The 13,080-nt window shown below is 40.9% G+C and overlaps 1 protein-coding gene across 1 annotated transcript in view; it reads right to left on the reverse strand.

The window, feature by feature from the left end:
- TTC39C (tetratricopeptide repeat domain 39C) overlaps window positions 1–13,080 on the reverse strand; it is a 107,539-nt gene that overhangs the window by 50,251 nt on the left and 44,208 nt on the right. Inside the window, exons 2-4 of the mRNA XM_030336061.1 lie at window positions 10,819–10,867; window positions 8,846–8,974; window positions 6,265–6,379 (exon numbers count right to left, since the gene is read on the reverse strand). Of these exons, the coding sequence (XP_030191921.1) occupies window positions 6,265–6,379; window positions 8,846–8,974; window positions 10,819–10,867 (293 nt within the window). The remainder of the gene's footprint in view (window positions 1–6,264; window positions 6,380–8,845; window positions 8,975–10,818; window positions 10,868–13,080) is intronic.

Genomic DNA, 13,080 nt, shown 5'->3' on the forward strand with positions numbered 1-13,080 from the left:
CCAAGTAAATAGAACCCAAAGTTTTTACTAAGTCAAAGGCTATAATTTGTGCAAAACAAAGTTCATACGCACACAGAAAGATACGGTTTTTGCTACTTTCTAAGCTCAATGTGGCAGGGAAACAGGTTCCCCAGGACTCTCACCCTACTTCCCTGTCCCAAGTGCTGCGACCAAAACGTCTGAGCACAGCCTGATGCCGTCAACCACAGAACAAAGGCTGAGTGAGGATCAGGCAGAGCCGGCCCTGTGTTCCATGCAGCTCCTGCAGGAAGCACCCTCAGTTGCCTTGATGGTGTAGCAAGGCAGCTCATGAGCACACGTTTTCCCAGCAGGCAGAGAAACAGTATTCACGAACCCCACACCCTACACAGCCTTCCATATGGCTCCTTGAAAGGTCAAATATAAATCATTCAGCCATCGCTATCTATGCTTTTGACGGAAGGCAAAGAGAGCAAGAAAACCACAGACCATTTGCCCTCCCCCTTGAAGGTCAGCCTCAATCAGCTGGGAGATGCAGGGGAGAGAGGAAACTCTGTTCCCGTTAATGGAAAGCCTTAACTCTATCCAGGTGTGGGGGGGGGGGGTGCAAGAAATGGGAGTCCTTCCCAGGAAAGGGCTAGAGTCTTCTGGAGAGTGAAAATACGAAGTTATACTAATTGATGTTGGGATAAGTTTTACAGATTTTTCAGCAGGAGACTGTATCCGATGGGATCTCCTACCATAGCATTCTGTTTGTTCACTTGCCCCAGATGAGGCTGGCCAACCCTATAATGAAAGGTCACTTCAGGCTGACCCTTTTTTGTGACCCACATAACACACTTTGGAAGAACAACGGTTTTGTTTTCACTTCTAAAGGACACACTTTTCCAATCTCAACTCTTCTTGGGACTCCATATCCTGCACCTCTTTCTTGAATGGCATCACCCCTCCTCCATCCCTTCCTTTAATTCACATTATTATACACCCACCATTTGCTAGGCAACAGTGCCACGTCAGGTGCCAAGGACAGAGAGAAGAAAACAAACTTCCATTGATCTTCCAAGGAAGAGTTTCTGAGCTGTTCACACCCTGTTCACCCAATCTGTGACTAACTTACATGTCTAGCAAGTAAAGTATCATCCTGAATGAATTATAACCTCCTCTTTCTCCCCTACTAAACCATCCAGCTCCCTCAGGGCAAGAGCTACTTCCTACTCATCTCTAGAGCCCTAGCACTTACCACCCCACAGTGTGGAATGCATAGTAGGTACTCATAGTTGGTAAGGGGGAGGGGGAAGAGCAGGTAGACATAGTTGCTGCCCTCAAGGAGATTACAGTCAAATACGTGGGCAGGCATGTAAATAAAAATTTGTACTGCCATATGATGAACACTCCTATGCACGGGATACATGTGGAACAACAAAGGGCAGATGATGGAGTCTGTGAGGAAGGAGAACATGAAGGAGGCTGACCTGGAACGTACCTGGATAGGCAAGAGAAAAAGAAAGGGGCTGCGAGCATCTGAACTGAGGGTGGTATACAGGAAGGCAAGAGGCAGCAAAAGGCATTGAGGGAAGCACACGAAGCCCTGCTTAGTGGCACGCGGTGCTGGGGGGAAGGCAAGGAGGCTGGGAAGGCAAGGAGGCTGGGAAGGCAAGGAGGCTGGGAAGGCAAGGAGGCTGGGAAGGCAAGGAGGCTGGGAAGGCAAGGAGGCTGGGAAGGCAAGGAGGCTGGGAAGGCAAGGAGGCTGGGAAGGCAAGGAGGCTGGGAAGGCAAGGAGGGTGGGAAGGCAAGGAGGCTGGGAAGGCAAGGAGGCTGGGAAGGCAAGGAGGCTGGGAAGGCAAGGAGGCTGGGAAGGCAAGGAGGCTGGGAAGGCAAGGAGGCTGGGAAGGCAAGGAGGCTGGGAAGGACGTAGGTTTATAAGTGCCTCCTTAAGAAGCAATTTGGATTTTACTTCATAGGTGATGCAGAATGGCTGAGTGTTTAAAGCACAGGTGTAACAAATTTTAGACGGATGGCTACAATGGCAGCACAGAGAACGTGGCCTGGAGAAGCATGTCAGTTAACAGCAGACTGTCACATGACTCCAGGAGCTAGCACCTCAGGGTGTAAGCGTGAGGGAGCATGGGCATAGAGGAGAAGGCCATGAGAAACCCAAATTTCTGTGCCTCTCGAGGCACAAGTCACCAAACTAAGGTGATGGCAAAATGGTGAGAAGACTAGGAATTCAGGTATGAAACAAGCAACAACTGGCTCAGGCCCTGGCCCTGTTGTCACTAAAAAGTGGTGTCAACTGTTCAACCTTCTCCAAATCATCAGCCTCCACCACCTCACCTGTGAAGTAAAGGCAAAACCCTCATTTGAGGAAAATTTATTGGGTATATGATATGCCAAGAATACAACAATGAGTATGACATAGGACCTACCTTCAAGTCCAAAAGGAAGTAAACGAAACAAGATGGCAAATACCATATTTTAAATATAGCTTCTTTTTGTTATGAAAGTAGTTAACATACGCATATGGGGTGAGGGGAAGCTAGCAAGCAAGCAGCCCTGGATAAGAGTTAATGAAAAAGATATTTAAAAAATAGTACATAAAATGAAGAGAGATGATGCGGGCAGTTCATTATAAAGAAGTTCAAATGAGAGAAGGCACAAGAGCTCTTTTTTAAAATTTTTTTTTAAAGTTTTTTTTTTAATTTATTTTGAGAGAGACAGAGATGGTGCGAGGAGGGGAGGGGCAGAGACAGAAGAAAGAACCCACAAGATCTTGACCTGAGGGGAAAACAAGAGTCAGACGCTTAACTAAGCCACCCAGGCACTCCAAGAGTTCTTTTAAAAGTATGAAGCATTTAAAAATTCACAAACTCAAAAAAAATTAAAGAAAAAGAATAGGGGCACCTGGGTGGCTCAGTCGGTTAAGCGTCTGACTTCGGCTCAGGTCACGATCTCGCGGTCGTTGAGTTCGAGCCCGGCGTCGGGCTCTGGGCTGATGGCCCAGAGCCTGGGGCCTGCTTCCGATTCTGTGTCTCCCTCTCTCTCTGCCCCTCCCCCATTCACGCTCTGTCTCTCTCTGTCTCAAAAATAAATAAACGTTAAAAAAAAAAATTAAAAAAAAAATTCACAAACTCAAAACATTCACAGACTCATCCCTACCTGGAGCTCAAGTGAGTGAGTGCACGCCCCCCACCCAGTTCTGCGCCACCCACTCGGGGTGGGGGAGGAGCACTTATCATCTCCAAAAAGACGGCTTTTCCCCAAGAAAATCATCCATCAAAAATGTTTTCTAAGGGGCACCTGGGTGGCTCAGTTGGTTAAGCGTCCAACTTCAACTCAGGTCATGATTTCACAGTCCGTGGGTTCGAGCCCCGCATCGGGCTCTGTGCTGACAGCTCAGAGCCTGGAGCCTGCTTCAGATTCTGTGTCTCCCTCTCTCTGACCCTCCCCTGTTCATGCTCTGTCTCTGTCTCAAAAATAAATAAACATTAAAAAAAAAAATTAAAAATGTTTTCTAAGAAATGTATTCCAACAAAGTAGGTTTTTTGTAGTTTAATAACCCAGTGTGTTTCAGGAAAGGCTAAGGAAGAGCATTTTTGGTTGTTTGCTTGACAAATACTAAGATATTCATAAAGCAAAAGACCACTATACACATTTATGTCTATCAATTTTATTTCAATATCAGCATCTGTTCAATAAATTATATGGAAAAACCAAGAGCACTGTTAAAAATCTATGATAAATAGGATTAAATATTAATTGATTAAAACCAACTTATCAGGAGAATGGGTAAAGGCTAACAAGGTAATTTGTGAAAGAAATAGTTTATTAATAAAATATAGGGGCGCCTGGGTGGTTCAGTCAGTTGCGCGTCTGACTCCAGCTCAGGTCATGAGTTCACGGTTCATAGGTTCAAGCCCCACATCAGGCTCTGTGCTGACCGCTTGCTCAGAGCCTGGAGGCTGCTTCAGAAGCTGTATCTCCTTCTATCTGTGCCTCTCCCCCACTCACACTCTATCTCACTCTCTCAAAAATAAATGTAAAAAGAAATTTTTTTAATAAAAAAATAAAATATAAGAATAGGTTTGACCTAATAAAAAAGGCAAAGCAGAGAACACCTGAATGTCCAAAAGGAATGGGTTAAATAAATCATGGCACATCATATGAAAAACTGTTATTATTTAATATAATATTTTGAAACTGAGTTACAGGGAAAATACGTAAAATACAATCTAATAAGGAAAAGTAGGATATAAAGCACTATAGATTTCATTTTGTAAAAGACATATAAAACATAGAACATTAGCAGTAAAGTGTGATTTCTCCCAGTGGTAAGGTATGTAGTGACTTGCTTTCTTCTTTCCCCTTCTGTACTCTCTGAATTTTCTATAACATGTTTAGTAATTATTTTGTTTATTTATTTTTGGGAGAGAGAAAGAGACAGCATGCACGCATGAATGGGGAGGGGCAGAGAGAGGGAGAGGGAGAATCCCAAACAGGCTCTGAACTGCCAGCACAGAGCCTGACACGGGGCTCAAACCCACAAACTGTGAGATCAAGACCTGAGCTGAGATCAAGAGTTGGGACACTTAACTGACTGAGCCACCCAGGCACCCCTAGTAATTTTTAACCAGAATGATAATTGTAGAAGCAAACAGCACTACTTGGTGATTCTAAGTTTCAAGAGGGCAGGAAGCATAGCTTGTGCTACTCACGTAACAGTGCTCAGCACATCATACATGTTCAGTAATTACTTACTGACTAGACCAATGAATGAGCAAATGAGGATAGATACACTTACTTTTAAAATCATATATATATTTATTATTTATATATATTACATATATATTACTTATATATATTTATATATATATTTATATATACTTTCAGACAAAGAGTTGTAAGAACATAAAGAATTCCCAGATGCCCCCTACCCTGACTCCTCAAACACTGTACTACATTTGATTTCTGCTTCTCTCTCAAAAGATATTTTCTCAATGGCTAATGGCTAAAATAAGCTCCCTTAAGAAGTCCTTGAGTGTCAGAAAAAAAAGAGTACAAGATCACAGAAAATGCCAGAGCTCCTATCTTGACCCAAGAAGTTGGACCATTCTGCTGCTCTTAATATATACATTAATGTAGAGCTTCAGAGAGGGGAGTGTATATTGATGTCTCAGAGGTATTTCACATGAGCTTTGAGCCCTCAAACATACAAGTATTACGCAAGTCCTGAGAGGAAGATTAGAGAGAAAAACAGAGGATAGTTGAGCCAAAGCAAAAGGCCAAAGTACAAGCATAGAACATATTTTAAAAGAAGGATAAATTCTAGTAAGTCCAAATTTTGGAGATCAAAATAAAAGTTAAATTCCACTTCTGACTTGAGCCAAATGGAAACAAAGCATCCTCAAGGATGAGATGGAGGGAGGGAGGGATGGAGGGAGGGAGGGAGGGAGGGGGGGGAGAGAGAGAGAGAGAGAGAGAGGGAGGGAGGGAGGGAGGGAGGGAAGGAGTGGGGGAGAGAAGGAAGAGAAGGGAGAGAAAGACTGATTCTGGCAGTCTAGAAAGAACAGTGTATGTTATAACTTATCAGCAACAGACCCTTCTTCATTTAAGGTTTGTAAGGAAATACTTTTCTGATTGTGAGTTTTAGTTAATTTCCTTTTTGAATTTTCATTTTTTTCCAAGTAAATCCTATCTACCAAAGAAGCAAATTTCTCCTGGAAGTATTACACCAATAACCACATAAACAAAAGAATTGGTATCTGTATTAGACACAGTCTTACAGAAGCTGTTAAAGACTCATTTTGAGTCTATAGCACTCAAGATATCAAAGCTACAGAATCCTGGAAAACTGTTTTGGACAAACTAAGAAATTAGTTTATATTCCTTGGACATATTTGGTACATATTCAGGCCTTCAATAACAATTTCCTAAAAAATGTAATTTAAACCAGGTATATTTCACTTTAAAGGTTATTACAATTTGATTCTCACAAAGTATGATCTATCAATCAAACTGGCACTGGTAATTTCTCTATGACAGAATGATCTTGAGACAAGAGGATGAAACATTGACTTCAAGTCTAAAACTACACCTCTAAACACACATTAAGTACTTGTGGTTTCAATTTCCTAAGTAAAAATCAGTATCAAGCCCCAAAGAAGCGCCACGGATTTTCAAGGCCTGAAATATGAGGCACTGTAAAAAATAATAATAAATAAAGGGCGAGGCATTACTGATTGTGTCCATTGAATTTTGAAAGCCATTAAAAATAATGCTTCAGCATACCTGACAATTCTTGTTTTACAAATGAGAGCACAGCCAGGTAAACCTGACAGTCAGCTATGATTATCTGCCTCTGAAGCCGATCAACCATGGAGGGGGCGGATTTTCGGACATCGACCTGTTTGGTGGAAAGAAAGGACACACTGATAAATCACACACACACAAAAAGACTCCAAACAGCTATTACTTGACTGTGCAAAATAATTTCACACAGGAACAATGAAACACGGAGCTGAAAGCCAAGACCAGATTTATACTATATTCCCATGAAATCTTGCTCTGTTAACAATATGATGATAAAGAACACTATAACTCATAACTCAAAGGGGCACCTGGGTGGCTCAGTCAGTTAAACATCCCACTTCAGCTCAGGTCATGATCTCATAGTCTGTGAGTGCGAGCCCCGCGTCAGGCTCTGTGCTGACAGCTTGGAGCCTGGAGCCTGCTTTGGATTCTGTGTCTCTGTCTCTATCTGTCCCTCCCGTGCTTGCACTCTGCCTTTCTGTCTCTCAAAAATAAATAAACATTAAAAATTAAGAAAAAAACCATTTAAAAGAACATTATAACTCAAAGACAAACATCCTAAGGGATTAACAATGAAGCTGGGAAACCATGAAGAAAACACAGAAGTTGAGTTTGACCTTTTTTTTTTTTTTAAACAACTGAAGTTCTTACATATCCAAAATAAAAACCACCAAAGGTAGAAAACGTTCCCCAAAATAGCTAACCCCAAAAGCCACTATGCAGCCATCTACCTTCATTATGTAGGAGGAACATTAGGATTCATTCCTTATGGATTACATTTTAGTTAAGGAGAAAATGGCTTTGAATGAACCACAAACTGAACTCAAAATGCAAGCCATACCTCTAAGGTGACTACCCCAATAAAAGAAGCAAAAAGTAAAACCAAAAACCCCACTTGTTATAAAATGTTGGTCCTTATTGTGAAGAATGTTTTTAAGTGAAGAAAAATCACCCTGAAATAGAATAATGCATTCTTAATACAAAGTGAACTTGAACGAGATAAGCTAAATTAGCTTTCGTAGGCTGTATCAGTGATAAAAGAAATGATGGGATCTTCGCAAATACGACAATAGCATAACTAGTAGACAAAAAAGAGTGAACGGTTTCCCTTTTTTCTAGATTAGCATAATCTATTATGGTCACTATAGTTGCAAATGTAGTCCCAGAACTCATTACTTTGCCTAGGCAAATGTCAGTCTATTGATGCTTCTGTTTCTTTGTAATAACTTCGACTGTGTAGGGTTGTTAGAAGGGCTAATGAGGCACTACACGTGAAAATGCTTTTTAAATTGCAAAAATCCTTTACAAATGTTAATTACTAACATAGGTGTTAGGCATGGCATTAGATACAGAGGACAGACATGTAAATAAGCTTATAGTCTAATGAGGGAACACTGTCTTCGTTACCATGTAATGTAGCAAGTGCTCTGAAGGATAAAGTACAGGGTACCATGGGCACAAGTAGGAAACCTACTCAACAGGGCTTCAGGGCTCAGGCAAGAGTCCTTGGAGAACATGATCTAGGAAGAACTCAAGACAGAATAGGAACCAGGTCAAAAGGGAGGAGGATGTTTTAGGCAGAGGAAAAGTGCTCCATCAGCCACTGTAAGGAGTTTGGACCTTATGAATGGCAATGGGGGGGGGGGGAGGCAGGGGGCAGGGACACTGAAGATGAAGCCAGCAACACATTATTTGCATTTCAGAGACTATATTCTGGAGAACCAATTCAAGAACAGTGAGAGTTACCGTAGGCAAATGGGGATGGTGACTGACCTAAAGAAATGGCAGGAGTGGGGAGAGAAGTGGATGAACTCAGGAGGTATTTTAGAAAGAGGCAACAGGACTCAGTCATTTATTACATGCAGGATTTGGAGAAAGAGCAATCAAGGAAACCTCTGGCCCTTCCGCAGCATCAGGAGACTATATTCTTGGCCCATCAGTGGCTTCATCATAGTGGACACCATCATCAAGGGCAGAGGTAAAGCAACCTGGATACGAAGGAGCCAAAGAAAAGACGGGTGGCTTTCGGGGACCATAAGCAAAAGACTGGTTTGTCAACTCAACATGTAACACATAGCAGACCCCTGGGCACTCCAAAAATATCAGGGTAGGAGGATGACTCTCCAAAGACTAGACTTTGGCACTGAAAGGTGAAAACAAAATCAGGAGAAGTGAATTGCAGTGCTATTGTGACTTTATTTGTAACCAAAGGCTGGTAAGGCCTGAGAAAATTAGGTAAATAGTTGAATTCCTCAATTATGCCCAAATGCAACATATTTGAATTACAGATATGAAAGCCTCATTACATAAGCTCTTACCACAAAGCCCATTACGGAAGAAGAGAATCCTAAAATAGCAAAAGAATTAATGTACTTAATGGTTCTAATGACTGATGGGGTTATGCGGGATTCTCTTGTTTTAAAAAATACATTTTACATAATCAAAAGCCGTAAGAAACATGTAGTGCATTCAGTGAAATCCTAAATATCAAAAACCAAGTAAATGAGCACTGTCCTAAGTAAGCAGCACCCAGTTCATAACCTAAAGACATAGTACTTACATTCTTCTTAATTTTATTCTTGATGGTTTCAATTACTCCAGCCTCTTCACTTTCACACAGCTTTTCTGTAGTTTTTAAGTCATCACATGCCAACTGCATTTTTTCTTCTTCAAATGTCATCATGGCATTCTTCCAAGAAAAAAATAAGGAAGAAGTGAATGAACCAGGAAATGTCTGAAAATTTAGGCAATTTATTACAACAAAATCCCAAACGAGGAAAAAAAAAACCAAATTATTTGTTGCAAGTAAAGGAATCAGAATGTTACAGCATACCCTAATCATTTCCAAGAACTATAATCTCAATATGAAATAAGAATATACCTCTACTACACCTACATGAAAAAGTATATGGTAATAAATATTCTTGCAATTACTGTTCTACAACCTTTTATGTTGTTATTGAACACAGTAACAAAAGCCCTGTGTAATTTCTGATTAGTCCACTTCACTCAGTTTTTATACCAATGTCTCACTGAAAAGTCCATTCTACCCACACATGGACCCCTGGGCTCCATCACATACTGCACAAAAGCCTACTGAAACATCAGGTAGCAGGTGCTCCTTGAAAAACATCAGTCTTTTCAGGGATGGCAATTCCAAGGGGTTCCCTTATTTGGAAATCATTTTACATTGTCCACAGTGAAAAATTCCACTGACAGCCTGTTTCCAGGCACTTGATCTGGTAGATTTTTCCAGACCACATTTGACTGGGTAGGGGCAATCCCCTTCTCTGCTGAAAACCTGCAACTTTCACCAGTGAGAGTAAGGTTTCTGAGGATATGGATGGGCTCTAGGGGCAGACATGACACCTGATTCTTGGAAGGACCTAATGAACTCAGTTGGCTCTCCATTCTCTATCCATTCATCAAGCCCTCCCCTTGGAATGGAGCCCTATCCATTCTAGGCCTCCTTGGTAGGACTCTAATATACTCTCCCCTTGTAGCCAAACCAGACAACAGCCATCTTTGGTCAAGTCCCCCGACCACACTTTCTTTTCAAGCAGACCCAGCTCTGCCATAGCCTCCCTTCCCACCTTCCTGCCCCATCCTTTGGCTGGGTCTCCCTCACTGCCTCTGCAGTTTAGTGGGTATTCATGTAGTGCTTCCCACAGAGTACCATTTTCCTTAATATTGGAGGCTATGTTTTCCTAAAAACAGCAAGCCTTAAAAACTTTTGTCATATTCCCCAGCAGTAAAAGGAAATAAATAGCTTGAATGAAAACCTATGTCACCAGAAGCTGGTCTGGCGTCTGCAGTTGGGCACTGACAGCCTGTGTAGGACACATAAATTTGCAGATATCTTTCTAGATTTGAAATCTAAATGCTTTCTCTATTTTACTTTACTTGATCTCTACACATGATATTGATTACACACACACACACACACACACACACACACACACACACACACACTTGCTATTATACCATTCTAAGATAGCTATTTTTAATTTTGTGTTGCAAAGTGGTTTGTGGGGATGTTATACGTATTTCTGGAAAAAAGCATCCAATTTTCTACATGGCTGAATTTTCTTTAAAAACCCAACTGCAACCTATTCCCTTCAATTCCTAAATACGAATATTTAAAAATGTAATAATAACTAACAAATTTCAGCTATGCTAATTTAACTTGCCTTCCAGTCCACATTTAGTCAATGATTTTCAAGCACACCTTTAGTATCCAAAGCCTGATTTTTTTTTAAATCTCTACTGCAATTTGTTTTTTTTGGAAAGGTCTTTCCAATTATATATAAAAAAAAATTTTTTTTTGATTGAGAAAAACAGAATACTCTGGAAGGTATAAGCATTTTATTTTTAAAATTAAGGAAGAGTATATCTTACAGGTTTTGGTTAATAGGCAAAACTTGATTCCACTTTTAAATGCTAAAAGATCTCTATCTACACAGCTAGTCACTCTAAGACATACTTTATATACTTGTTTCCTTCACACCAACACCTCTCCCCATACCAACTTACCAAAAAACTGACGAAGCTGGCTCCAAAACTCATCAATGGGCTATGATTTCTGTTAAGGAAACAAAATTACGTTTAATGTATACTTTCATAAACACTTAATATATTAGGATCACTATATATTTCTAATAATTGGAGACACTGTAAGGTCTCAAAGCTGATTAAATTACCCTAAGAAAAAAGTTTGAAGCAAGAAAGTTCAGTCTACCTGACAGAATAGAATCTGCCCTTGATTTTTCAAAGCAAGACACATAAGTCAAATTATAAGAGGCTGCTTTAGTAACAAACATGACATCTACAAACACATGGCCAAAGGAAGATGATCAATATTCATCTTAAAAATGCAAAACATGTTCAAAACTTTACACACATAAAGTAACCATAATTTTTAAAGTAGATCAAAGGGTTTTACCACTGAGCCAACCTTGAAAACTCCCTCATTCCAGCTAAAAAAAAAAAACAAAAAAAAAAAACAAAACTTGAAGAATGCCTCCCGAGAGTCAGACACTCCCCCAATGTAATATAGTCATTATCCAATTACGTACGTAAACCAAACAGAAACCAAATCAAACGAATACCAATTCAAAAAATATAGGAATATAAACTTTCAAAATTCATAACTGTTACAAAATCTAAATTTCCTTAAGTTGCACTAAAAGAGAAAACAAGTAGTAACTGCCTTCTTAAAAATAATTTTATTGGGGTGCCTGGGTGGCTTGGTCGGTTGAGCTGCCGACTTCGGCTCAGGTCATGATCTCATGGTCCGTGAGTTCGAGCCCCGCGTCAGGCTCTGTGCTGACAGCTCAGAGCCTGGAGCCTGTTTCGGATTCTGTGTCTCCCTCTCTCTCTGCCCCTCCCCTGTTCATGCTCTGTCTCTGTCTCAAAAATAAATAAACGTTAAAAAAAAAAATTAAAAAAAAATAATTTTATTGATTTTTTAAATTATGTAGATAGCATATGGTCATTCTAAAAAAAGGAAAGAACAATACATTTAGTCAATCCCCTATAGGAAGTTTACTTTGTGTGCAAAGTGTGTCTGGGGAGGGGTGGACATGCACATTTGTGTGTGTGTGTGTGTGTGTGTGTATACATACATACACACACACACACACACACACACACACACACAGATATATCCAATGAATATATCTGATGGACATCTTTGTACCTGTATCTTTTCAGGCAAGTCCAATATATTCTTGGGATAAACTGCTAGAGATAGCATTACTGAGTCAAACAGTATGCACATCCATTTTCCTCTAGGGTCAGGGGAAGAGAGAGAAAGTAAGTAAGGGGGGAGGGCAGGGAAGTCCTGAAGGGAGGGGAAAGAGGTGGGGTGATAATGAACCGGATTTATTTGGAATATCAACCTTCTGCTACATTTTTTCCCATCTACTTAGTACTTACTCAAATTCTACAATAAACAACTTGTTTACCCCCATCTAATAGGATACTAAGCCAACAAGAAGAGAAGTAGGAAGATCAGTGCACTAGTGAAGAACCCCCACTAGCATTCATACCCATAAACCAAGCTCTAGCGGCACGTGTACAGCACACGATGAAGTCTGCTGTCCCTCCGTTCCTGCGCGATGTGGCAGCACAGATGGAGATTTTCCCATCCACAGCTCTGCACGGACATACCAGTATAGGCTCCTACCCAAATGTGGTTTGCATATGAGTATCCCCTCTAGAATGTTATTTTCTGCCCGTACCCCTTATCATCCTGTCTTACACACAACAGGCATTCAACAAATATGAACCAGTGAAGGAATGAAAGATGTAGAACCCTGCTTTTCAGGAACAAACTCATTTCAATCAAGTGCGGATTAGCGTGGCTTTCCCCTTTCCTTGCTTACGTGTTAACCACTTTGCCATGTGAAAAACGAAAGAAGCTGAAGCTAGGGATATGCTTCTTGTTCTTGACCAAAATTAGGTTTCTGAGAGCCAAGGCTATTAATTATTCATGGTACTCTAGACTGGCCCTCAGAACTTCCCATACTGGCTTAGGTGAAAAACCAGCCCAATGGAAATGCTCTTCTCTCTTTGAAGTACAGTCTCTGCCAACCCCACAGCATCTGGCATGTTAGACGGTGTACCCAGTACAATGAACCGACTGATAAACGTGCAACCTCTCATATGCTACACAAGACCTGTTGTTTTAAGAATTTAACAAGGTTTGGGGTGCCTGGGTGACTCAGTCGCTTAAGCGTCAACTTTGGCTCAGGTCATGATTTCACGGTTCGTGAGTTCGAGCCCCACATTAGG

The sequence above is a fragment of the Lynx canadensis genome, chromosome D3, assembly GCF_007474595.2.
Source record: "Lynx canadensis isolate LIC74 chromosome D3, mLynCan4.pri.v2, whole genome shotgun sequence".
NCBI lineage: Eukaryota > Metazoa > Chordata > Mammalia > Carnivora > Felidae > Lynx > Lynx canadensis.